This window comes from Parasteatoda tepidariorum, chromosome 11, assembly GCF_982258835.1.
Source record: "Parasteatoda tepidariorum strain Cologne lab strain chromosome 11, Ptep-v5.0, whole genome shotgun sequence".
Lineage (NCBI taxonomy): Eukaryota > Metazoa > Arthropoda > Arachnida > Araneae > Theridiidae > Parasteatoda > Parasteatoda tepidariorum.
This window is the reverse complement of record NC_141765.1, coordinates 13,752,906-13,778,171: the sequence shown is the minus strand read 5'-3', so window position 1 is coordinate 13,778,171 and position 25,266 is coordinate 13,752,906. Positions and strand designations below refer to the sequence as shown.

The 25,266-nt window shown below is 30.8% G+C and overlaps 1 protein-coding gene across 6 annotated transcripts in view; it reads right to left on the bottom strand.

The window, feature by feature from the left end:
* Positions 1-25,266, bottom strand: part of LOC107440072 (two pore channel protein 1) — a 62,085-nt gene that overhangs the window by 15,466 nt on the left and 21,353 nt on the right. For 5 of the 6 annotated variants that reach the window (XR_011638263.2, XR_011638264.2, XM_087155442.1 and 2 more), the window contains 10 exons: positions 23,415-23,666; positions 23,013-23,131; positions 20,069-20,170; positions 11,972-12,098; positions 10,031-10,232; positions 8,521-8,665; positions 5,512-5,676; positions 3,498-3,565; positions 1,385-1,466; positions 35-104 (listed from right to left, as the gene is read on the bottom strand). Coding sequence is in view for 4 of the 6 variants with exons in the window: in XM_087155442.1 (XP_087011568.1) it covers positions 35-104; positions 1,385-1,466; positions 3,498-3,565; positions 5,512-5,676; positions 8,521-8,665; positions 10,031-10,232; positions 11,972-12,098; positions 20,069-20,170; positions 23,013-23,131; positions 23,415-23,666 (1,332 nt within the window). In the remaining 2 variants the exon portion in view is untranslated. The remainder of the gene's footprint in view (positions 1-34; positions 105-1,384; positions 1,467-3,497; positions 3,566-5,511; positions 5,677-8,520; positions 8,666-10,030; positions 10,233-11,971; positions 12,099-20,068; positions 20,171-23,012; positions 23,132-23,414; positions 23,667-25,266) is intronic. The other variant, XM_087155441.1, reaches the window with a different exon arrangement.

The window sequence follows — 25,266 nt, the reverse complement described above, 5'->3', positions numbered from 1 at the left end:
ATAAGCATATATTCAACTACCTATTACTACTTACTAACAAAACTCCACCATAAGTTAGAATTGATGGACCCAAATTGAGTATGGTGGTAACAATCACTTGAAATCTAGAACAAAATTAATTTAAGGAAATTATTTCTAACAATAAAATAGCTATCGATAGCAAAATAGCTATCTTATCCTCAGGGATGTTTCCCTGAAGGTCACCAATAGCCCATTAAGGTCTAGTGCAACACGTATAAAAGTACCATACAGTACAGTACAAGTTAGTTATCATAAATTCAATTGATTCATTCACTTTTCAAAGTGAATAAATTGAAAAAACATAATTTTCAATTAATCTCCGTATTGTTTAGAAAAGTAATATATCTTTGAAAAAATTATTTTGACGAATGTCTCAACAATATATAAACACTTGAAAGCACATACTGACGATTAAAAGAAAGTTGAAAAAAGGAAAATAAAAATTATACAACAAAAATTATTATTTGCCTATGTTATAACAACAATAGAAAAAAGTTACAGAAAACATACAAGATGAGTTATAGAGATAAAAAAAAATACAGGAAACTCTAAATAAATTTTTCATATTTTTGCATCTATAAATAATTTTTGAAAAGTATCTTCGTTAAATCAGAGATTATAATAATTTATATAAAAAGCAGCAAATCCTAACAATTTCACTAGGTGTGCACAGCTAGTTTTTCTAAAAAATAATAGTTTGGTTTGTCAAGCTGAGGTTTACATCTATTTGTTTCATAAAGATTCAAATTTCGAAATATTTTTCAAAAATTTATACGTATAACAGATGATTAATTCAACGACAGTAATTCAGGTAAGATGGGCTAATACAGTTACAGTTAAAAATTACTAGCTATTTAACATTGTGCAAATTATTAAATCACTTTCTTTGTTTTACATAATTTAGTAGTGATTGTATGAAAGAAGTCAAATTTGAATATTTATAAAATACAGAAGACATTACATTAATAAAAAAAAATTTCTGAAACTTTTCAAAAATAATGTTAATTGTTGTGAATGCCAAATAAGAGTAATATTCAGATTTTTAACATTTGAAAAACACAGAGGATAGATTTGTAATAGAAAATGGCTAGGGACATCAACACTAGTTTGTGCTTGTTTAAAAAAGGCAATCATATTTCTGCAATTGCCATATTTTTTACATAAGCGACTATCAAACAATACAACTTAGTTTATAAATATAATCATTAGGTTGCAGACAAAAAAAAAGCAAAGCAAAATACATTGAAACAATCAAAATGAACACAATATAAAAATTAGTAAACAGATAAAAATAATTCATCAAAAAAAATGCATTTGCTTTGATACAAAAAATAAACATTTAAAATGGAAATAAAACTATTACCGTTGAATTCCTCCAATAATTTTCACTAATCTGAGCACTCTCAAGACCAACAAAATATCAAGCGTTCGTGTTTTCTCATCAGCTAAATAAAATGAATTAATTTTAGTAAATCACTTCATGTAACTCTTCCAATTCAAAATTTTATCGAGGGAAAAAAACTAGGGAAAATTTTCCTATACAGATAGGAATGCTTAGAGGGTTAAAACTATTTCTCTCGATACAAAATTGTAATGATTTGACTGTTTTATATTTTACAGTATAGTGCTCAAGATATTAAAAAAAAAAACATTACAACATGAATAACTTTTGATTTAAAGATTATATTTTCATCTATTATGCTATTTTGTGGTATGATAGGATTAGTTAAAGTGTGCCAATTAAGTAGTGCAGATATTATTTTAAATTTCAAAATCAGATTAAAAATATTTTCTCTGAATCAACATACCTTTATTACCATGACCTTGTTTATTACCTTGACCTTGTTTATTACCTTGATTACCCTTCGGCAACAATATTTAACTCTGAAGAACGGTCGAAAGGTTGGTTTTATTATGATCATTAAATCATATAAAAATTACACATGTATTGAAAAAAAAAAAAACATGGTTAACATGGAGTAACAAAGTGGTAACTTCAAGAAGGTGGATTGTACTTAAAATCCATAAGGTCATATTTACTTACTTATACCACTTCACTCCAAAAGCATAGGTTTTTTGTCATGACTCTCCATCTCACCCTGTAGGTGGCCAAGCACTTTATCTCTCTCCATGTTTTATTCATAGTCTTTATTTCATTTATAATAATTCTGCATCATATTATTTTAGGACTACCCCTTTTTTTAGTCATCCTGGGTTGTCCATCCAGCACCTATTTTACTTTGAATTTTTCCGTTTTTTTTATAGCGTGTCCTATCCATCACCATTTTCATTCCCTGATTCCTAATTCAATTGTTTGTTTTTTTTCTGTACTGATTCAGAATAATTTATTGTTAGATATTTTATGACCCATTTCATGTAAAAAATTCTCCTGATGCACTTGTTGATAAAAGTTTGTAACTTACTTGTATTTGTTTTAAAGTGAAACCAAGTTCTGATCTACATAAAAGTACTGATTTAATATTTCAGTAAAATATTCTTATTTCTGCTTAATTTGATACAGCTTTGCATGCCCAAAATTTATTTAGAATAGCGAAAGCCCTGTGTACTTTGTTCAACCTGTTAGCAATACCTTGAACTCTATCATTTATAATAGATTCAAGGTAGGTAAAATTGTTGACTTCATAAATTGGACAGTTATCTAGACTGTCATTTTTTGAGAAGTAAACAAGCCTATATATTTTTAGATATTGCTTTTTGAGAACACAAAAATTTTGATTTGATATCTATGTGCCTTTTATCTCATATCATCCATGTGTCTAAAAAGCAGATATGTTGATGACCATATGAATGCAGATTAGAATAGTATTGGTTTTATCAAATATACCCATCCATGATGAGCGAAGTAAGAATGTTAATAAAAGTTAAATTCACCTTTAATCTCGCATGTTCTTGAACCTCATTAACATGCCCTTTTTGTTATTCAAACGCTTGTTAAAAAAATTCAAATACAATCTATGCTCTTTAGTATGACCCTTCCATTATAACTGATACATGAAGAAACATTTGCAGCTCCATAGGCACCATACCATGTCATAATAACAACCATTAGAGTAGGGGTGCACAACCTATGGTCCGCAGGAGTTTCTGAACGTTTTTTTTTCTTTTTTTTTTTAAAATTTCTAAAATTTTGAATCACACATTAGAGTCATCACATTTTGATGCAAGCAATTCTACATTCAATTCACCCTTCACTAAAAAAGGTTGTGCACCCCCTACATTAGGATGTTATTCCAATATAGCAAGCAAAATTTTAATTTTTTTTTTATTCCTAGAAAATCACTCCGAAAACAAATGTTACACTAAAATTACAATAAAACTAAAATTTTTCCATTGGCTCCTTGTCAATGGAAGTTTTTTTTTTTTTTTAATTCCCTGACAATTTTTAGTTTTAGAATACATTAACTTAAACAAATGGTGACTCAAATAAGTGAAACAAAGTTGAAAAAAGTATTTACCAGTTGCATCCATAAAACTCTCAATAGAAGTTCCAATTATTGCACCACCAATAACTAAAATGTCAAAACTGAAAGAAATTAAAATTTTATAGGCAACATACATAAAACATTTTAGGTATGTAATAGCTATTATAGTTAGCTTTCTAAAATAAATGAAGGAATGAGTGAAAGAAGGAAACATTTAATAGTTTTAAACATTGACTTTCTATAAAATAAAAAAAAGAAAGAAAACATAGTTCTTGTGGTATATGATTAAGTATCAGTTGCCCCTGCTTTAAAACACTGACAAAATTGTTGAGATAGCTTAAATGATAAAGATATTAATATTAGAGAAAACATTAATATAAAAGCACGAGATACTTTAAAAAACAATCCTTTCAAAAGTTTATCCGTTTAATCATCGGGACTATTGCTGACATGCTAAAGCATAGCAAATAATGACATCAAACTAGATGACAAAAATTAAATCCACTTATGAGCAGAATTATGACTAGTAGGGACAAGTTTAAAACAATTATGTCTCATTACAAAAGAATAAAATACTTATTACAACATAATAAATTTTTTTTAAAGAAATATCAAAATAATTATAATCCATGTGTTATTTCAAAGTGTTAAGTTCTTGTTTTTACAATTATACATGGTTATTATCTAAGAATCTGCAATTATGCATAATGAGGTTCATTATAGCTAGGTCTTTTTCAAGCAAATTTATAAATTGGGTCACAACTTAGGTGTCCGCGAAACCCGAAGAATTTGGAAGGAAAATTCAGAAATAACGAACCTCTTACAAAATTACACAACTGTTGCAAATAACACATATATTTTTTTTAATAATTTTACTAAAATTCAATTTTATTGAACATGTTTTAATTTTATCCTAAATCTATTTGGTTTTTCAGCAATTACTATCACTAATTTCTACATAGTTTTCTAAAAATCTGATGTTTTTAATAGGATATCATTTGGACTAGTGAATTTTGAATCTGTCATTTGATAACTTTTTTTTCTTCAATTTATGCCAATTTCATAATGAATTCACATTTTTTATTTCTTTCAAACCACTTTTTTTAGAGAGTTACACACCAATGGATTTCTAAGTTTTTAAAATCCAGTTTGATATGTGCTCATTTAGTCGTGAACGATATCAGAAAAATTTATGTGTTATGATATCCTTTTCTACAGTAATGATGTAAATGATCTTAAAAACCCTCATGTTTTTAAAATGTGACTATGATGGCTCATAAATCTCTTATCACACACATGAGCAATAAACTTTTGATTTTCAACCACGTTACATCAATTTTGCACTGATTTCCTCATAAATTCCTGTGGTTTTGATAATGATGCAGTAATTATTATGGATTTATACAGGATTTTTTTTAAAATTTTATATTTTGTTTAATACAATATTACAAAACTAGGAATCAGAAATTAGAGGAATGTGACAATGCAAGGATATGAATACATAGAATTTTCCTGTAATGATTGCAGAAAACACAAGTGCTAAAAAAAATATTGTTTGAATTCAATTCTCAGACATTCTCTGGATGCTTTTTTACATAAATAATAAAAAAAATGTCATATCATAATTGAAAAGCTACAAATATGGTCGCCACTCAAAATGTATTGGTCGTCAATGGTGACACCCTACTACACAAACCTGCTGATGACAAGTAAAATAAACTAAATAACCAGTGGATGAGTTTAAATGAGACATGATTGGCTTTATAAAACAGTCTTAATGTCTTATAACAGGTTGAAGCATATAGGCAGTTTGGTTGTAGGAGATCATTACAATGCTAAACCTCCAAGAATTCCCAAGATTGATTGTTTTATAAACATTCAAGGTTTTCCAGAAAAATTTCAAATTCCCTGAGAATTCCAAGTTTTCCTTTACCCAGGAAAAGAGTCAACCCCGAACATCTACTATTTTTTTTAAAGTAGGTAGATTAAATAATCAATTAAACCTGATAAAACTAATAAACACATTACTGATTGAACTTTTACTTACATATTCCAAAATCTACGAAAAAAATGTACAACTCCAAATGTATACATTTTTGCAAAAATCTCAGCAGTAAAAAGACCTAAGAAGAACCATTCAGCATCACTTATATCAAAGGCAATCAAAAAAGCATTCAAAAGAATCATCAAATCAAACAAATAGCGAAAATATCTGCAAAAATATTTCTTTAAATAAACATGACAACAAGAATTATGAACTTTAATTCAATTAAAAAGAATAGTATCTATAACATTAACGTGTTTTATGACAGCACTAGAAGTGTAGAGGTGAATTCATCTGGAGCAAAATGCTTTTAATTAATAGGGAAAAAAAGATCAACGTAGCTATAGAATTAATGGTTTCTCAAATTTATTTGAAACATCATCCAAATTATTAACACGGTAAGAATTAACACCCTGTACAATTACTTTCAGTATATAGCCTATGGCTTATCTGCATTTAAAAGTTCAATTATCATGATAAATGGTGTGTGCTCTGTGAGGTCTATATGGCCATTTTCTTTGTCAGGTCCGCGTGTGAATTCCATGATCACCATGAATTTATCAAAAGATAATTATTTATAAATAAAAATTATTCTTTTCCTTATAATTTAACTATTAATTTTTATTAGACTATATGATATCTCAGGGATGAGAGTAGTCAGAAAGTAAAAAAGAGGAAATCCAAGAATATATATATATATATATATATATATATATATATATATATATATATATATATATATATATATATATATATATATATATATATATATATAAACAAAAATTTGACAAAAAAAGTGCGATTTTTAAATTTGTAAACCATGTGATTATAAATCGCGATATGAGGCTTTTAAATCATGTGAATAAGAACCTCTACATCGAATTTAAAAAATGCGAACATACAAATCATGATGCATAATTTTTAGATCAAGATGCATAATTTTAAAATCGCGAGATATTACAACGGCAAAAACGAATCACGACATTGGATTTCAAGCTCGCGTAGCTACATAGGGTTTTAAAAGCTCGTAAATACAAATCGCGATATTGGTTTTTTTAAATCTCGTAAATAAGAATCGCAATGTACAATATTTAAATGGCCTGAATCGGGTAAATACGAAAATCGATGATTGATATTAAAATCGCGTGAATAAAAATCGAGATATTTGCAGAGTCTGGACTTGGGATTTCTAAAAGGCTTGTTTGAATTGTTTTTTGTTTACACAATAAATAAAAATTTACAAGATTAATTGAATGAGCAAATAAATATTTTCACCGCAAATTCACCTCTATTTTTTTTTCACTTTTTTTGTTCGCTTTCACTCCAGAATACAAGAAGCAGCGACGTCTAAATTACGAAAATACGAGCTATCCCGCTGACGGATAAAAAAATCGGAAAATCTTATTTTCTGTGCGTGAAATCGGAGAAAATAGCTAATATAAGTAAACATGCGGAAGGGTTAGCAGCTAGGACGTAGTTTGAATTTTCTGTTTTTCGTTGAAAATCGTAAACAAATATAATTATTTGACTTCAACGACTGAATATTTTTTTTAAAAAAAATGGGATATTTATAAATAAATAAAAAAAACGAAACTTTTAGAGAATCTGAGTTTTTGATAAAAAGGCTGAAATTCGAGAGACAAAAGCGAAAAAAATCTCATCCCTGTATAAAGGTCAACCAGTTTTATCCCAAGGAAATGATTTTTAGAGAAACTTCAGATGGAGGAATGAGGACTTCAATAATTTCGCTCCGTGCAAAATTAAATTCCTCATAAAATATTTTAACTTGTGCAAGTAACAATTTCAGCGGAAATTAGCGGAAAAAATGGAAAAATCTGAGAAAAAGCGGAAATCCGCGAATCCGCGGAAGAATCTCATCCCTGTATCTACAAATGCGGCAACAAATTCAAATTTGTAACTTGAAAATAATTGAATCAGTGTGGTATATTTGTTTCTTTAATTCCCTAATTGATGCTTTTTTTGTAAATATTTTATTTTCCAAATGGTGTAGAAACAAGAACTGACATCTTTTCATTCCATACATTGATATATATATATATAGTCAAAATTTCCTAATTTTGAGAAAAACTTACACTTATGTAATAAGTTAAGCAAAAACTTTATAAAGACAAAAACGAGAAAAATTTGGAAGCAAAGTTTTCAGATTTTTTATCTATGGGGGGGGGGGGGTCAAATTTATCATAAAATGCACTGCAGTAAAGAGGCAAGAACTTTTTCAGATCCTGAAGATGTTTATATTTCTTGGTAGTGATTTTTCCAGCTTGAAAAATATGTTTTGAGAAAATAAAGATTTAAAAAAAACAACAACACTGATTTGCTCTTATTTTGTAACTCAGTGAGAGCATTTGAAAAGTTGCATCTGCAATAGACTCTGCCAATCCAATCCTGAAGTCTGGGACATTGCTCCATAATAATTATGTTGTGTTTCAAAGAGCAGACAAAATTCCCGACTGGTTTAACAATTATAATATAGGTTCATTAACATTGAAGCATTTTAAGTCATGCTCATTTTCTCAAAAACTAATTAAAAGCTATGTACATTTTATTAAACACACTAAACGAAATTATTTTAATTTTTTTTCCAGTTAAACTTTATAATATTGATTTTAAATAAGTTTAAATAAGTTTTAAAAGAAGTGGCACTTTTTAAAAATGAACAGTTTTGTCCAAGAGGAAAAGCAACAGATATTTGAACTAAGCTCAATAAAAATCAAAGAAATCATCTTTTGTCAACAATTAATCTTTGGTTTTACTCCAAAATATTTTTCTTGAAAACATGGAATGTACAAGGCAGTGAATATTACTCTAAACTAAACCATATGTACTGTTGAAAATAGAGAATTTTTTTGGTGCAAAACATGTTAACCTCAATACGATCAATAACAAGAAAACTTTCTTCAATTTACATAAATAGCAAAAGTTTGTAACAAAAATATATTCATTGAACTTCTATAAAACACAAGTCATTTTTCAAAAATGATTAGCAGTTACCTATGAGCAACAGCCAATCTGAACATCCGAGAAATGTTACTTTGGTAACAACCAGGAGCAATATAGTCAAATATGCTACGCCTGTCTTTCATCTCTGTAACCTCAACATTCAATAAATCAGCCAGTTTAAGGAAATCAGCTTTTTCTAAGAAAAAAAAATCTCATAAATGCTATAAATTTCTTAATGCTATGTTATTGTTAATAATAACTATAAAGCTTCAATAAAAAAAAAATCATTCACTATAATTTTATTAAACCTTAGGCAAGGTAAAAAAAAAAAAAAAGATGATGTAAACTTTTTTAAATGTCTCTATTTTCAAATAATTCTCTTTTCCTTTTTTTGCCTTTGCCTGAGGTTATGCACTACATTAAACCACTGAATGGCGAGACTAGTAAGTTAAGATTTAGAATAAGGCATCATTATTCTTTATATAAAGTTTCTAAATAAAAAATCAGATATACAGGGTGTTCTACAATCACTGCCCTTAATGTATATACATTTTAGAATAGAAAAAATAAACAGATAAGGGAAAAAATTAATATCCAAGAAAAAAAACAATTCTATAACATAATACAAATCTGTTGAATTACTAATTAGCACATATTATGCTTATAGATTTTGTATCTTTCCCCATTTTACAATCAACCGAGCAGTCTGTATAAATTAAGAGATAGGAAAATGAAAAGTTTAGTTGAAATATATCTCATCCAAGGAAACATCCATCCCAAGGGAGGCATAATACACTTCACAAAAACATCAAGTTAAACATTCTTGTGTACCTCTTGAGGTAATAGAAAAACTTTATATGAATCTTTTTTGGCATGACTATTGATTATTTCGTACAAATACTGTTAACCTTTTAAAATACTACTTTACAAGTAGTAGAGCATTTTCAAACAGGCAAAATTATCAATATTATGATTATTTTTCAATCATCAACTCATTCTCTTCAACAAACGGACCTTACCTTACAAAAATCATATTAACTACATACATTAAAATAAGTTTGGTCTTAAATTCAGCTAAGTAAACATAAAAATCTCAGATAAATTGGCAAAACTGATAACTTCACAAAATATTAATGATCTCATAATACATCAATATGAAAAAGCTAGCATTTCATGTCATACTTAAACAATGTAATAATCTAGATTTCATTTTGTTGGTTTTTATTAATTTTGATAAGAGTAATCTAAAGTTTGGAAATAGAAGTTTTTTTTTTCATGCTTGGACATACATAAAAAAATTCAGAGAGTGACAAAAATGCAAATATGACCATCGTAAAAAAATATTTTTGCCCACTAACAGTTCTGCATGTAAATAATTGTATTTTGACCTCCAGTCTTCACGCATAGCAAAACTGGTCTTTCCAAGTTTTAGATAGGGAAAGAGTGTGTAGCGGAGAAACATTCTGCCAATATTGCCCATTTTCCAAATTGCCAGTGGGTGAAATCAAAACAATTTCTATAAATTACTAATAAACTAAAATAGAAATATTTAACGGCTCACCAATTGCATTATCACCATTGGTATCTAACACATACCAAAGAATATTGACCAGCATTGTACTACGAAAGGGAGGAATCATTTTGAGTAGAACATTAAATCTCTTAAAATCAACCATAGAAGTATTGCCCTTCTTAATTTTTAATAAATTAAAAGCTCTAGTCAAGCTTCTTCTTTTCATGTAAACTAGCTTCTGAACTTCATTCTGAAAAAAAAATTGAATGCATACATATTATTCATACATTAAATGTAACACTTTGTGAGGAAATAAGGCAGAGCTAGTTATTTTATAATAGAATAACGAATATTAAGGCTGGCCATATACTGGGAGAGCAAGAAGAAAAGGAGAGGTATACAGAGGTGCAGAAAACTGATTTCTAAGATTTGCATTAGCTTTATGTGCAAATGCTAACCAGAGGGCCGGGATAGCCTGGTCGGTAGGGCGCTGGGCCCATATCCAAGAGGTCGTGGGTTCGATCCTCGCCGGCCGAAGACTCCCCGTGTAGTAAATGGTGACTGATGCACGTTAAATCTGTCGAGTCTCAAAGTCCTCCATGTTCCCACAACAAATCAATACCTCTGGGGGTACTGATCCAGGAGTTTCCTTGTCTTCTGGATTGGTTCAAAATTACAAGGCTACGGAGTTGAACGTTAGTAGTCGTAAACCCATGAACTTGGGTCGGCTGTTCAACGACGGTTATAAAATAAAATAAAAATGCTAACCAGAAGGAAACTAATTCTCTGCACAATATTGCATTTCTTATTAAAGATATCCTAATTATCCTAACAAACTAATTAAACAGCTTAAAAAGAATTTTTAAAAAAATATAAGAATAGAATAAATAATAAAAATCATCTTACATTAAATCAGCAATAAACTTAAAAAAATTATTATTCCAAAATTGTAATACCAGATCATGTATTTCATTCACTCACTCATTCATTCACTCACTATTCACATACAAACCATGTTGCAAGATTACTCAAATATCTTTAGATTCTGATATCAAAAAATTCCAAGAATAAAAGCAATAAAGTTGATCTTCAACTGAAAATTTGGATAAATGTGACCATGAAGACCATTTAATCTGAAGAAAAGCTGATCTAAAGAATTCCAAGACATTTCTCTTTTTCAGAAGACATCTTTTCCACTGTTTTTTTTTTCCTTTCTACACTATAACCCTCAGCAAAAGAGGAAAAGGTAGGGGGAATCTTTCTTTAGTAGCAAAAATTATCTAACAATCTTTAGCGGCAGATTTCTAGAACAGTTGTTTGCAGAAGGAGAATGTAAGAATACTATCCTGCTCCTAAATTCTTGACATTTGCTTTAAACTTAAGGTTCTTTACAATAGTATTGATCTGGAAATATATATAAAAAAAAGTCACTGAAGACAAAAAGGTGGTAATGAAATTCTGGAGAATCTATTTAATAAATAAAGTGGTCAACTTACAGGTGAGGAAGAAAAAGAAAAATAACTATCCCATTAGAAACAATGCCTGAGCTGTTGTTTCATAATGAAATAAAACCCAATGATTTGGTTTCCTTTTTTTTTATTATAAAAATAAAAAAGAAACATGCATTTTTTTAAAATCCTGAGAAAAAAGAAGATATATCAGTTTTGAAGTTTAAAACTGTACTCAAACCAATTATGGCAGAAATTAACCAATTTCTATCTCCACTTTGTGGTTAACTAAAAGGAAAATTTAAAAAAAAAATTTATAACATAACACCATACGCATTGCATTCATTTTTTAAATTATTTTAACTATAAAGTATATAAATGTGAAAGTATATAAATGTAATTTTTTAAACATATTTTAAAATTAATCTAATTTTCAGAATTAGCAGACACTTTTAAGCTTATTTCCATTACTATATAAAATCAAAGCTAATGATCACAATTTGACAATTCTAAATTTTCATAATTGAACTCATCGACTTACTTTTAAATGTTTTCGATAATTGTTATAAACAACAGCCAAGAAAATATTCATAAAAATGTAAAGACAAATGATAAGGTAGGCGATGAAAAACAATGCAAACCATCTGTTGGAATCATATGCTGGCATCCTATGAAGAAATTACTAGTAAATAAATCATAATAAATAACACTAGTCAATAAAATTAAAACAAAGAAAAATTTCCTAAATACAATAAGGCTAATTATCGTTAATCAAGGATCAAGGATTTTGCTAAAAAGTTTTTATCCCCTCCAAATTTGAGGGATTTTGAAACATCTAAAACCAAAGCTTTTAAATATTTAATTACCTAAAACAAGAAGTACATTTTTTTTGTTCCATAAGAAATTAATCTTATTTTATATAGAAAAAATAATACTTCAAGTTATATTTCAAATTGTTCTTTGATAAATTTCAATTAAAATAATTAAAAAAACTTTTTAAATTTTATGTGTATACATAAATTTATCATATACTTTTCTCTAAAGTTTAGAATCATATCTTTTCCTTCTCTCCAATTTTATTTATTTTACTACACTTAAAGTACTAAACCTAAAATTTTAATTTATATTACATTGTCAAAATGTTTTCATAAGAGCACAGTAGTTGACTTCAAATTCATTTGACAGATACTATAACATTTCTACTTCCATTTAATTATCTCAAGCAATTTGCTAATTTTGAAACTTGGCAAGAAAGTATTTGTTAGCAGTTTAATTAATCAGATATTTTGGATTTCTATCTACAATTTATACATAGTTTATCTCAAAGATAGACATAAAACTTAATCAATTATTTTTAAAAAAATTCTATGGAGAATAAAATTAAACTTAATTCAGCAAAAATATCTTCACATCTTTTTTTTTTAATGTTATTAATTACTCAAAAATGCTAATACATTATTCTCACTCTATTTTCACATAAAATTAAAAAAACTTTTCAAAACATGTAAAGGAAAATTTCGAGCAGTCAAATTATAACAAACAAAAAAACTTTAAAAACACTATGTTAACATTTAAAATTACAATTAACAAAAATAATAAACCAAATTCAAAAAATATTATTTTACTTAATTGATAAATGAGAAAAAAAATTTTTTTTAACAGTTTTCTAATTTAAAAAGATATAACTTAAAAGATCATTAGAATGAATCAACATAATTTATGAGTAAATATATTTACTGAAACATTTTTTTTTTCATATACTCTTTACTTTTGCATTTAAATCTTCTAAATAATACCAAAGTATTTGACTTCAGAACTCAAATGACAGAACACTCAAAAAATTTGACTTAGTCAGCAAAAGAAATAATTTTCTAAATTTTTTAAAAAAAAGAATACACATTTAAAATGCCATGCAGTTGAAAAAACAATGCAAGGGCTTCACTAGAGTTGCCGAGAAAAATGGTTTGACAACTAGTTTCTTCCTATTGTTTTAACACTAAATTAGAATTTCAAAAAACTGATAAAAAAATTAATTTTTGAAATTTTTTTTAATAATAAGTAGCTTATCATACAAAAATACCAAATATATAAAAATCTCAATATTAATTTTTTTTGTTGCTTAAGTTTGACTTTTCTATTGCACAGCAGTATACCATTCGAATAAATATATACATTTATATATGTATATTTCAGTGAATTTATACTTTTATAACCATTTCTAAACTTTTAAATACTTGGATATCTTTTCACTTTATTTCCTTTTAAATGATTCTAATTATTTTCAAAATTCATATTTCTTTTTAAAGACACACGGATTTCATGAAAGCCTTTTTAATAACTGGAATCCCCTCGCGTCCCTTAGAGTTCAAAAGAAGCTAATAAAGTATTTCTGTTTGAATACTCGCGGTGGAACAAGGCCTAGAGTCTATTCCCCGCGTCGAACTCTTAAACGGTCCACCAAATAACATCAAATCAGCATTATTTCCTGCTCTGCACCTCTTCGTGGGGCGAGGGAGTAACGTCCTTGGATGGCTAACCCAGACAGAGGGGACAGTGGACAAGAAGGCGAAAGTAAAAGAATAGAGCCGATTGATTGAGAAAATGATCGAGAACTCGGATGAAGACGATTTTGGCCCGCCTGAGGGTTTCGTGTCATCTTTTAAAGAAAAACAGAATGAGTGGTCGACAACGGCGCAATGTCTAGTACAGAAAATGAGTAGGACTCTGACTGAATTAAAAGGAAAATCCCTCACAGTGGCTGCAGTCTTAAAAATAATGAGCGTCACTCAAGAGTTCGTCCAAAGTATGTCAAATCAAAACAAACTTCTTTCGTACACTAAGGGTGCCCAAATAAAGGCCAAAAGAGTGTTGACGGAAATGATTGAGCAGAGCAATCGAAGGAAGGAGAAAACATTTGCCAAAGCAATTAGAATGGGTCGTGAGGCACATAACTCTAAAAATGCTAAGAGACATGTCTTAATGATCAAGTCAAAGGAGAACTCAACTCCAGAGGTAATGGAAGAGGCTTTGAAGGAAAAAATTGATTCCAACGAAATTGAACTAAAGGTCAAAGAGCTCAAGAAAACGCAAAAAGGCGAATTAATGGTCGAATTAGAGACCCGACAAGACGTGGCAATCTTGAAAGAGAAAATAGAAGCAGACCTTGGCAAGCTGTGAAGTGCCCAAAAGGCGAAAGCCGAGAATCATAATTTTCGAGCTACCAGAGGGGACCACCAAAGAAAGCCTCTCCAGATGCCTGAGTGCAAATAATTACGACATTCATGACGGCGACTTTGAAGTCGAATTTCCAATCAAAGCCGAAAAAGGTGTCCACTGGGTCGTTGCAATGGAGGCAAAGTACTTTAAGGAGACCCTCGAAAAAGAAGGAGTCTATGTAGGATGGAAGTGCTACCGTACTAAGGAATACCTAAGACCGCTCCGATGCTATAGTTGCAACAGGCTCGGACACATGGCAAAAGACTGCGGCCACACAGAAACGTGCTCAAAATGCGATGAAGCAGGCCATCGTGCGGCATCATGCAAAAGCAAACCAAAGTGCGTGAATTGTCACGAGACGAATAAAAGGTACGGCTCCAACCTGAGAACTGACCATAGGGCTTTAAGCAGAAACTGCATGTCACAGAAAAGAGCAATTCAGAGACTCAAGAAAACCATTGACTTTCAATCTGCTACGATTTTGATTTTTTGCTTTGTAATACTTTGATTTAATACTTTTTGTGTTTTTGTAAATAAAGTAAAGGGTTTGAGACTTTCCAGGCCTAGGGCCCTCGATGGCGACGGTCTTCCTGCTGTCGACCCAATTTTGGTTCCGTCTGCGGAGGGTTTGGCACTGCCGCTCTTCAGGTTTTGGACCAGTCGGGCATCCTTTGCTCTCGATCGCGACTATGGTGCTCCAATTCTTGCACGACTCGGGGCCTTGCCCGGTGTCCGCATATTGCTGGGCCCTCGTGCCGAGCTGGATTTCAAGTCGATGACGAGGCATCCTACATTTGGCGTATGGGCATATTTGCCTGGGTCGCCGTAACTAAATTCCTTAATAACTGGAATCAAGTCATAATGCTTACCTACTCACAGCTGCGTGATGTCGCATTTGAGGTAAATTTAATTTATTTCTATACAATTATGATTAAAGATTTCCTTTAAATGCTTATAAAAAAAATTTCTTCCAAGTTTATTGTACACATCATTATTTTTAAATAATTTTGTTTTAAACAACCTATTTTATGCACAAATATAGTGATCAGAACAGAGCATTAACAGAACATTAGCATTCAAAGCTAAAACTAATATTCCTATGCTCTAAAGTAGATGCAAAATGTTATTTCTGAACACGTGCAGTACAGCTAAGACAGAGATGGGTAAACTTTTTTGGTCGAGGGCCAAAAATCGAGAAAAAAATTTTTTGGTGGGCCAAATAAAACTTTCAAAATTTAAAAAAAAGCGATATACAAATTTTAATTTAAACTAGGAGGCTTCGCACCCTGCTCGGTGGCACTCGCCAACCCCCAGAACTGCTTTTGCAGTTCATTTCGGATTGCGAAGCAATCCGATTGCTTGCTTTTCTAGCTCATTGGATACGTTCTTAACGTCTAGCTTTTGTATACTTTTTTGAACACTGAAGTTCCGAAAACTTTTTACTGTAGAAAATTCTAAACCAGTGCATTTCAATATTAATTTGAAATTGCAAGCAGTTCGCATATTTTTCTTAATCACACTATTCTAAATTTCAGTTGTTGAGAAAAGTAAGTGTTGTAAGTTTTGTTTTAAAGTTTTTCCCACCAGAGAGCTAAAACCATGTGTTGTAAAACAATATAAAATTGTACTGAACGCCGGATGTAAAGCATCGGCTTCGATGAAGATAATTTTGTGAGAATTTTTTTGATAATTCGGTGAGAATTCACCCGATTAGACATATGATGCACACTACGTGCTCTTGCGCGCCGAAGCCTATCAATTAAAACGTATTCGAGTTTTATATAATATAGATTAGCCATATGATGATCACTATGTGCTCTTGCGCGCCGAATCCTCTCAATTAAAAATGAAAACTGTTGCCAATGCGAGAAACGAAATATCATCGATTTTATTGATACATATTTATAAGCGTTTTATATAATACTAGGAGGCTCCGCCCCCTGCTCTTTGGCGCTCACCAACCCCCGAAACTGCGTTAGCAGTTCATTTCGGATTGCTTTGCAATCCGATGCTCGCTTTGCTTGCGCATCGGATCCGTTCTTAACCTCTAGCTTTTGTATACTTTTTTGAACACTGAAGTTCTGAAAACGTTAACTGTAGAAAATTCTAAACCCGTGCATTTCAATAATAATTTAAAATTGCAAACAGTTTACATATTTTTCTTAATCACACTATTCTAAATTTCAGTTGTTGAGAAAAGTAACTTTTGTAAGTTTTGTTTTAATGTCTTTCCCACCTGAGAGCTAAAACCATGTGTTGTAAAACAATATGAAATAGTACTGAACGCCGGATGTAAAGCATCGGCTTCGATGAAGATAATTTTGTGAGAATTTTTTTGATAATTCTGTGAGAATTCACCCGATTAGACATATGATATGCTCACTACGTGCTCTTGCGCGCCGAAGCCTATCAATTAAAAGGTATTAGCGTTTTATATAATATGGATTAGTCATATGATGCTCACTACGTGCTCTTGCGCACCGAAGCCTATCAATTAAAAATGAAAACTGTTGCCAACGCGAGAAAAGAAATATCATCGGTTTTATTGATACATACGTATTAGCGTTTTATATAATATAGATAGATATTTAGTGAGATGAATGAAATTGCGATTTCATTTTTAAAAGTTCCTTATATTAAGGTTCGAAGTGAGATGTGCTCATTTTAAGGAACATGGCTAAATGCTTTTCTGTTAGTCCACTTCTGAAATGAGTTTTTCTAAGGTTCAGAGTTGAAAACTCTTGTTCACATATATAAGATTAAGCAAACATAGCGCTGATCTTCTGGGCATGAAGTATTAAATTTTGGAAACTAGCTTTTGGTAATGATTTGAAAAACTTTGGCATATTTAGAAACAACTGCTTCAGATGATTGTTAGATTGTCCGCTCGTTGGATCTTAAAATGCGCAGTCTGCCAAATGTGAAGTACAATTTACCTATATCAGATTCCTCGAGAAAGACAAACGCTAGTTGGAGCTCAATCTACGGCTATTCTATAAAGAACTTTTGCTTTCAACATTTTACCAATTGAAGCTGTCTGTGCAAACTATTTCCATCAATTTATGTTTCGCAGAACAAAAATAGAGAAAGTAAAAAGGTCATCAGTACTTTGTTAAAAAAGTAAAAACAGAAATAATTTTAATTTTGCCACTGATCGGCAAATTAAAAATCTATCCGCGGGCCGGATAAAACCTTCCGGCGGGCCACAGTTGGCCCGCGGGCCGTAGTTGCCCAACCCTGAGCTAAGAGGTAAAAAATAAAGTTGTTACGGTTAGAGTAAGACAAACTATATGCAAAAGCTCTCTGACTATTCAATCTTTGTAGTCAGTAATTTTGAGCCCTCACGCTGTAAAAAACTAATGATCAAATTGCAGTCAAAGGTACTGAGTACCAATACTTTTAATTGCAAAATCCATTTTCACTGTAAAATTTTAAGGAAAAAAATAAGGTAAAATAAATTTTAGGGATGCTGCCTGTTTGCCAGTATTTATCATAATTTGATCTAGAATTTTTAACAGTACAAGAGATTTAGTTAACTCCTAGATCAAGCAACAAATAAGGGGCAAATTTGCTTTCATGAAAAACTTTATGAAACTAATGAATATTGGCCAGAGGTCAGGGTACCTAGTATAAGGTAGTGAGAAAAAAACCAGATCCGAGTTCGAGTAGTTAAATCAAAATAGACTATACAAATGAGAATTAGTCTCTTGCTTTAAACAGAAAAATTAATTTTATTATGTTAAAACTTTATTAAATTTATTAGAATTAATTTTATTATGTGGCACAGTAAAACTAATTATGTAGTTTGGTGTCTGGTGTTAAGTATTAAAAGTGCATCTTGGGAATTTTTTTGTGGTTAAAAATTTCTAATAATATAGCCCTTTATTTAACAGCCTATAGCTTATTGAAAACTGAGATTAATAAGTTAAAAGTTATTATTTCTATATCTACAGTTTTTCATCTCGAAAATGATAACTTGTTTTCGTAAAAATATGAAGTTTAAAATTTTAGTTATCTGGTCAAACTGTGGAATTTACATTAATCTAAGGAATGTATATAAAAGGCATCAAAAGTTTCATTAGATCAAATTCAATAGTTAGGATTCAGAATTTTTTCCTGAAAGAAAAAAACATCATTTGTCATCTATTTGCCCCTATCCTTAAACATAAACATTTACAATTGAAATTTATTCATGGAAAATGAATAATACATAAAATTAAAGCAAAATGTCTATATATTTTAAGATTTTGTAAAATAAAAATTATTGAACGCCTGAACTGGTAATGTGAAAATATTTTAAGATCTTCAAGTTCACATAAACTAGGTTTGACTGTAAATGTATATGGATACAAATGCATTTAAACATATTGAGTATTAACAAAGTTCAACTGTTACTTTTAATAACTCTTCTGATTATAATTGCAAGAGGATGGCAATCTACAGAAATTACTAAATTTAGGCGAGAACCTTATTGCCCACACTCATTTTAACTAAATGATTCAGTGCTGGAAATTAACAGAGGAAAATATAAAACACATGTTTCTAAAATTTATTCTCATTGCAAGATTGGAGCAAGTTGTTATATCTCAAGCCAAAACTAAGAACATTTTCATTACATTATACAGCAAAATACAGAATTTTGATAATACTCATTATTCCATTGAAATATTATAAAATATTTTATGATGACACATTTAATAGTTCTGCATATTATGAAGATTTGCAAATTCTTTGCAAAATATTTTCTGTATTGTCACTATAGAAAATCTTTTCCTAAACTTTTCTCTTCTCCAGTGTATATTGCCATGTCTGGCATCAGTAGAAACTGACTAGAGTATAATAAAATCTATACAAAAGTTCATAAGAAAGATCAACATTTTCTCTAACATTAAAAATAAATTTTTTATCTTTGCCTCTTCAAAATTATACCATCTTCAAATTAAAAGTATATTACTTTTCTTTCATTTTTAAGTTAGTTAAGAACATAAAAAAAATAATAATAGGGTAGGAAAAGAACAAAGGTACAATGCTTCATATACTCCTTACAGTATAAAACAGAGAATTAATTATGTTATCAATAATCAGCTTGATGTTATTAGTAGTTAGGCATCAATAGTAAATTACTTTTCTTTCAAATGTTAATAAGAATTTTATTCTCAGTTAGGCAATAGTGAATAAACCTTTTCCATAAAAATTGATCATCCATAGTAAAAAAAATCTATTTTGAACTATTCTATATCAAAAAAGATATAGTTTGAATGTTTTGATTAATTTTTGGTAAAAAATTTTAAATTTAAAAAAAATTTGGAATGCCAGAATTTTTTTTTCTGGTCATCACAAGCTTGATTAGTGGAATTCTGGATAGTCACACATTAACTGTACATAATAAAATATTGAAACACAACGATAAAAAAATACTCACATAATGTCAGGATTATTAGCTGTTGTAACAAGAACATATAGTTTAAAGTATATATCAAGGTAATTGGTAAAATAAGGTTGACCATCAGGATATTTTAAGTTCCTGAAAGAGATAAAAATTGCATAAAAAAATTAACATATAAGGATCGGAACAAAAACAGTGCCAATGAATGTAGTAGTTCTAAAAAGTAAACTGCTATGGCACTAAATATGCATAACTTTTGAGGGAATAATTGCATTACAAAAATTTTCAGAGCCTAGCTTATTTTTAAAGCAAATTACAAAACACAAAATTAACTCATGTTCATAAAAAATTGAGAGCTCATTGTTCTCCTGAGTTTCCCAATATGGAGAATTTTAAAGAATAATTAAAATTATTTATCTCTTAACTTCTGCCTATATATGATATTTTTAAAATATTTTTTGATAGAATATACATTTTAAAAGCACGCTACACTCAGGTCATAGCTTTCTAAAAGCATATGAACATATTTTTAATAAGGTAATGAAATTGTTCTTAAATGTGGTGCAAAGAAAATAGAGAAAAAAATATTTCCAAAACAATTCAGCGCAGCAAGAAGTACCAGAAATATTTCATTGCTGGTAATAGTGATGAAGCAAATGTAAATTTACATGAACATCACATATCTGATTACTATCAGCTGGTAACCTACATATTTCACTCCCTTTCGTATTCGCACTTTTTATATTAACCAGTTATCTCTATTCATTCTTGATTCAATATTCATTTTCAGCACTCATCATTTTAATTTCAGGCATGAAAGTGGTCAGAAAAAAAAAACTGAGCTTTTATAACTCAGGAGGAGAGGGGGGGGGGATTTTTCTATACAATACTGTGATATTGAGGAGATATATATAAAAGCAACTTTTTTTTTATTTAGTATTTAAAGTGACAGAAGCATTTAGACAGTGGAATTAAAAATTTTGTTAATATAATTTTAAAATTTTGATCACTACTATGGTAAAGAAAATTAAGCAATTATAGGAAGTTGCAGCTTAATTATATTAAATTAATGACCGATCAATCATTTTAAATTAAAACAGTCGCCAACTTTCACCTTAATATCTTCTGATAGATTGTTACTGACAATTTTAGTCACTTTGACTGTTTGACCAATCAAACTAGAATTTATTTTTTTCGGTAGCATTAACTACACACACTTTGTATTCGCCTTCTAAATTGACTACCAACGTTAAAATACATTCATGTTACTCATAGCTGCTAAATTGCTTTTAAAATCGTGCGAATATGAATCGCGATAAGGAATTTTAAAATCGTGTGAATATGAATCGCGATAAGGAATTTTAAAATCGTGTGAATATGAATCGCGATAAGGAATTTTAAAATCGTGTGAATATGAATCGGGATGTTCGATTTTAAAATAGCGTAAATAAGAATCGCGAAGTTGGATTTTAAAATCGCATTAATAAGAATCGCGATGTTGGATTTTAAAATCGCATTAATAAGAATCGCGATGTTGGACTTCAATATCGTGTGAATAAGAATCGCTATATTGAATTTTAAAATAGCGTGAATAAGAATTGCTGTGTTGGATTTTAAAATCGCGATGTTGAATTTTAGGATCGCGTGAATATGAATCGCGATGTTTAATTTTAAGATCACGTGAATATGAATCGCAATGTTGAATTTTAAAATCGCGTGAATAAGAATAGAGATGTTGGATTTTAAAATCGTGTGAATAAGAATCGCGATGCATAATTTTTAAATCCTGTCAATACTTATCGCAATGAGTAATTATTAAATCGCGTATAAATACGAAAATCGATGCTTGATATTACAACCGCGTGATAACGAATCGCAATATTGAATTTTACAAATATGTGAATGTGAATTGCGACATTGGATTTTTGGAATACGAATCGTGATATTGGATTTTAAAAACGCTTAAATACATATCGCGATATTGGATTTTAAAATTTCGTGAATGGGAATTGCGAGTACGGTTTTTAAATCGCATAAAAACGAATTGCAACAAGTAACTTTTAAATCAGTTAAATACGAAAATCGATGATTTGCATAAAAAACCTCTGAATAAGAATTGCAATTTTAGCAGGTTCCGGCGCAGTTCCTGATGTTTTAAGTTCTGAAAATCAGCCAAACAAAATAAATCAAATATCACGGCTTTGAACTCTTTTTCAATCTATAGCGGAAGTCGCGGTTGTCAGGAGGCTACTGCAGGGGGGGTTCGTCTCAAGTTTGACTATCATTCGCGCTGCTAGGGTATCTCTTATTGGACTCCCCAGAAATTTAAGTTTTTGGAACATGGTCGGAAATTTAAAAAATTGGGAGAAAAAAGCGGATTTCCGCTTTTTCGTGGAAGTCTTTCATCCCTGTAATTTGAAAACTACTTTTATATTTTTCATTAAATCATTATCCCAACAGCCAGACACATCGCCAAACCCCAGTAATCATAAAAATTAATTATATTCAAACATAAATATAGATGAAACTTCATTAAAATATAATATTTAATAATCATGTTAAGTATTTTACTGTTTTAAACGACAATGAAACAATAAAATTTGTAATTTATTTTACAGCTCTTTATTTAAATTGTGGGCATTATTTTGGAATTAATTTAATAATTGCACAAAAACATTCCTATAAATAACAAAAAAAGTTTTAAAAAATATGAATTCAATTATGTTATGTAAATAAATAAAAGAAAGATTTTATATTACAAACAATATCTTTCTATTAAGTCAAATGATAACTTAGTAAGATGCCCGATTCTAAGAGAGTCACACAATCCTTGAATGAGAACATTATGAAAAAAAAAGTATGCTAACAGGATGAATGCTTTTACTGTTGATACAGAACTTTTCAAATGAATAACAAGACACAAAAACCAATATCAATGCATTAATAACTATTTTCTGGAAAAGATGCATTATCAACTTACCTTTTCTGAAATAGTTTCTGAGCCATGAGGGAAAACAATGATATACTCAGAAAAAACAAAATGAGAACATTTAAAATATCAGGAAGTGTTTTTCGAATATTTCGAAATGCTCTTCGCACCTACAAAATCAAAATAAAGCATTAAAAAAGAAAAATTTTAAAAAAGCCTATTTCCAGAATGCAAGGTGGGATAAGTCAAGCTGCACATTTTACAGGCATTAAAGAAAAACATTGAGCATTCTTTTAGACTAATATACATAACTAATCTTTATGTTTTTTAATTACTTCCTTTCTAAAAAAATACTCCAAATGATTATAATAATGATTTTTAAAGAAGCTAACATATTGATCTCTGGAAGAACAAAAGTTAAAAATATAAAACTAAACAATATAAAATGATTACCTGTTTGCTTTCACTGAAATTAACCATGAAGATAGGTCTTAAAGGTCTTGACCAACGGTAGGCAATATTACCATGACCAGAATTGATTAATGCAATGTAACAGCACATATCAATAGCTGTTAAAAGTATAGCAGAGAGAACTAAAATATTCTTTTTATCACGACAGAAAATTTCCAGAGGTAGAAATGAAGCACAATGTAACAGACGAAAAAGATAAAATAATGCACAAGCAAATTCTATAAGCATTGTCACCTGAAATAGAGATAACATATTTAATGACGTTGAAAAAAAAGTCATTTTAAATTAGTTTCTTTTTCTACTATTTCAAAAAACACCATTTCTTATAAAACAGGAAAGGGGATACTTATACCTTTATGTAACTGAAACGCAGTTATTTGATTCGATTTCTTCGAACTGTTGGATCACTATTTGACGGTAAACGGTTTCCTAATCCAGATGTAACATTACATCACTATCGAAGTAAAAGGGTTGCCTGCCAAAGACACTTATCTCTTTTGCCAGATCAGGAGTTCTTTCGCCTATTCTTTCGCCACCAATGAAACAAATTATACGTGTTTTCTATACTATGTGTAAGAGGAACAGTTGGGGGTAATGCCTGCCGCCTCCACGTGGTGCCCCCTGGATACCCCTCACTGGGTAACTAAATGGCAGGCAAACATCATGATGAGCGAACGAAAAACCTTGGATATGGCATCATCCGTCGCGCCGGTTAACAAGGGATGCGTTCAGGAATTAGGCAGAGGTTCCTGTTCGAAAAGTGTAATACAGTCTCCAGTAGCATATGGTAAGCCCTCGGGTGAGCCCAGTGCTAATACCGCTGCTTTGCAGTCTGCTTCGGATGCTGGTGAGGCGTCCAAAGGTTCAGGCCCTTCCTCTGTAGAAGTCTCTGGTCCCCAGAGGCACTCGGGAGACAGTGTGTCTGGTACCATTGGACTGTCCAAGAGCCAAAAGAAGAAGTTAAGAAAAATGAGGGCCATTGCTGCGAGTGGAGGAGCTAAGAGACCTAGGTCTTCTGATGCAACACCCTCTCCCAATGCGCCAACCCAAATTGGAAAGAAGCCCAGGGAGGATGTTGTTCCTGGGAGGAGAGCCCAATCCAGCGGAGTGGTTCCCCCTAGTGGGATAGCAGAGCTGGAGAGGGGGATCCAACCGGGGGCCTCCAATCTGGGGTCTCTTTTGCCTGAGCAACTGGGTCTACCAAGATTGCTATAGTCCTGGAGGATTTTCCTCCGGACAAGCTTTCTATGGAAAACTCAAATAACATCTTGAAGGAAATCTTGGAGCGGACTGACGCCATTCCTGGTGGCGAAAGAATGCCCGAGATTTATAATAACCACCTCCAAAGAGGAGCGCTGGTAATTCAATGTGATGATTTTACTGTTGGGTGGATTAAAGACCACTTTAACAACAAAGCCTTGGGTAACCTTAAGCTCAAGGTCATAGGGGCAAACGAGCTTCCCAAGCCCGTGAAGGTTGCCTTTAAAACTAAGGAGCAATTCTCTGAGCAGAGCACCTTTTTATGGTGTCTTCAGAGACTAAACCCAGGGTTGAAGTCGATGGGGTGGAGGGTTCTGCAAAGTGCTGTGGGACCTGGCACCTCTAGATGGATCTTTGAGGTGGAGCCTGAAGACGCTGAAGCAATTGCAAGGGCAAACTTTTGCGCACTGACTGGAGTAAATCGTGGAGTATTTAAAATTATCCACAATCCTAACAGGAAAAAAGCAGTTGAGGCTCCAACAACATCGGACCTCCCTGTAGAACCTGATGTCCAAGAGGACATGGAACAGGAGGATGAACCTTGGCCGGCAAATTCCCCTGATTCCAAGGTAAG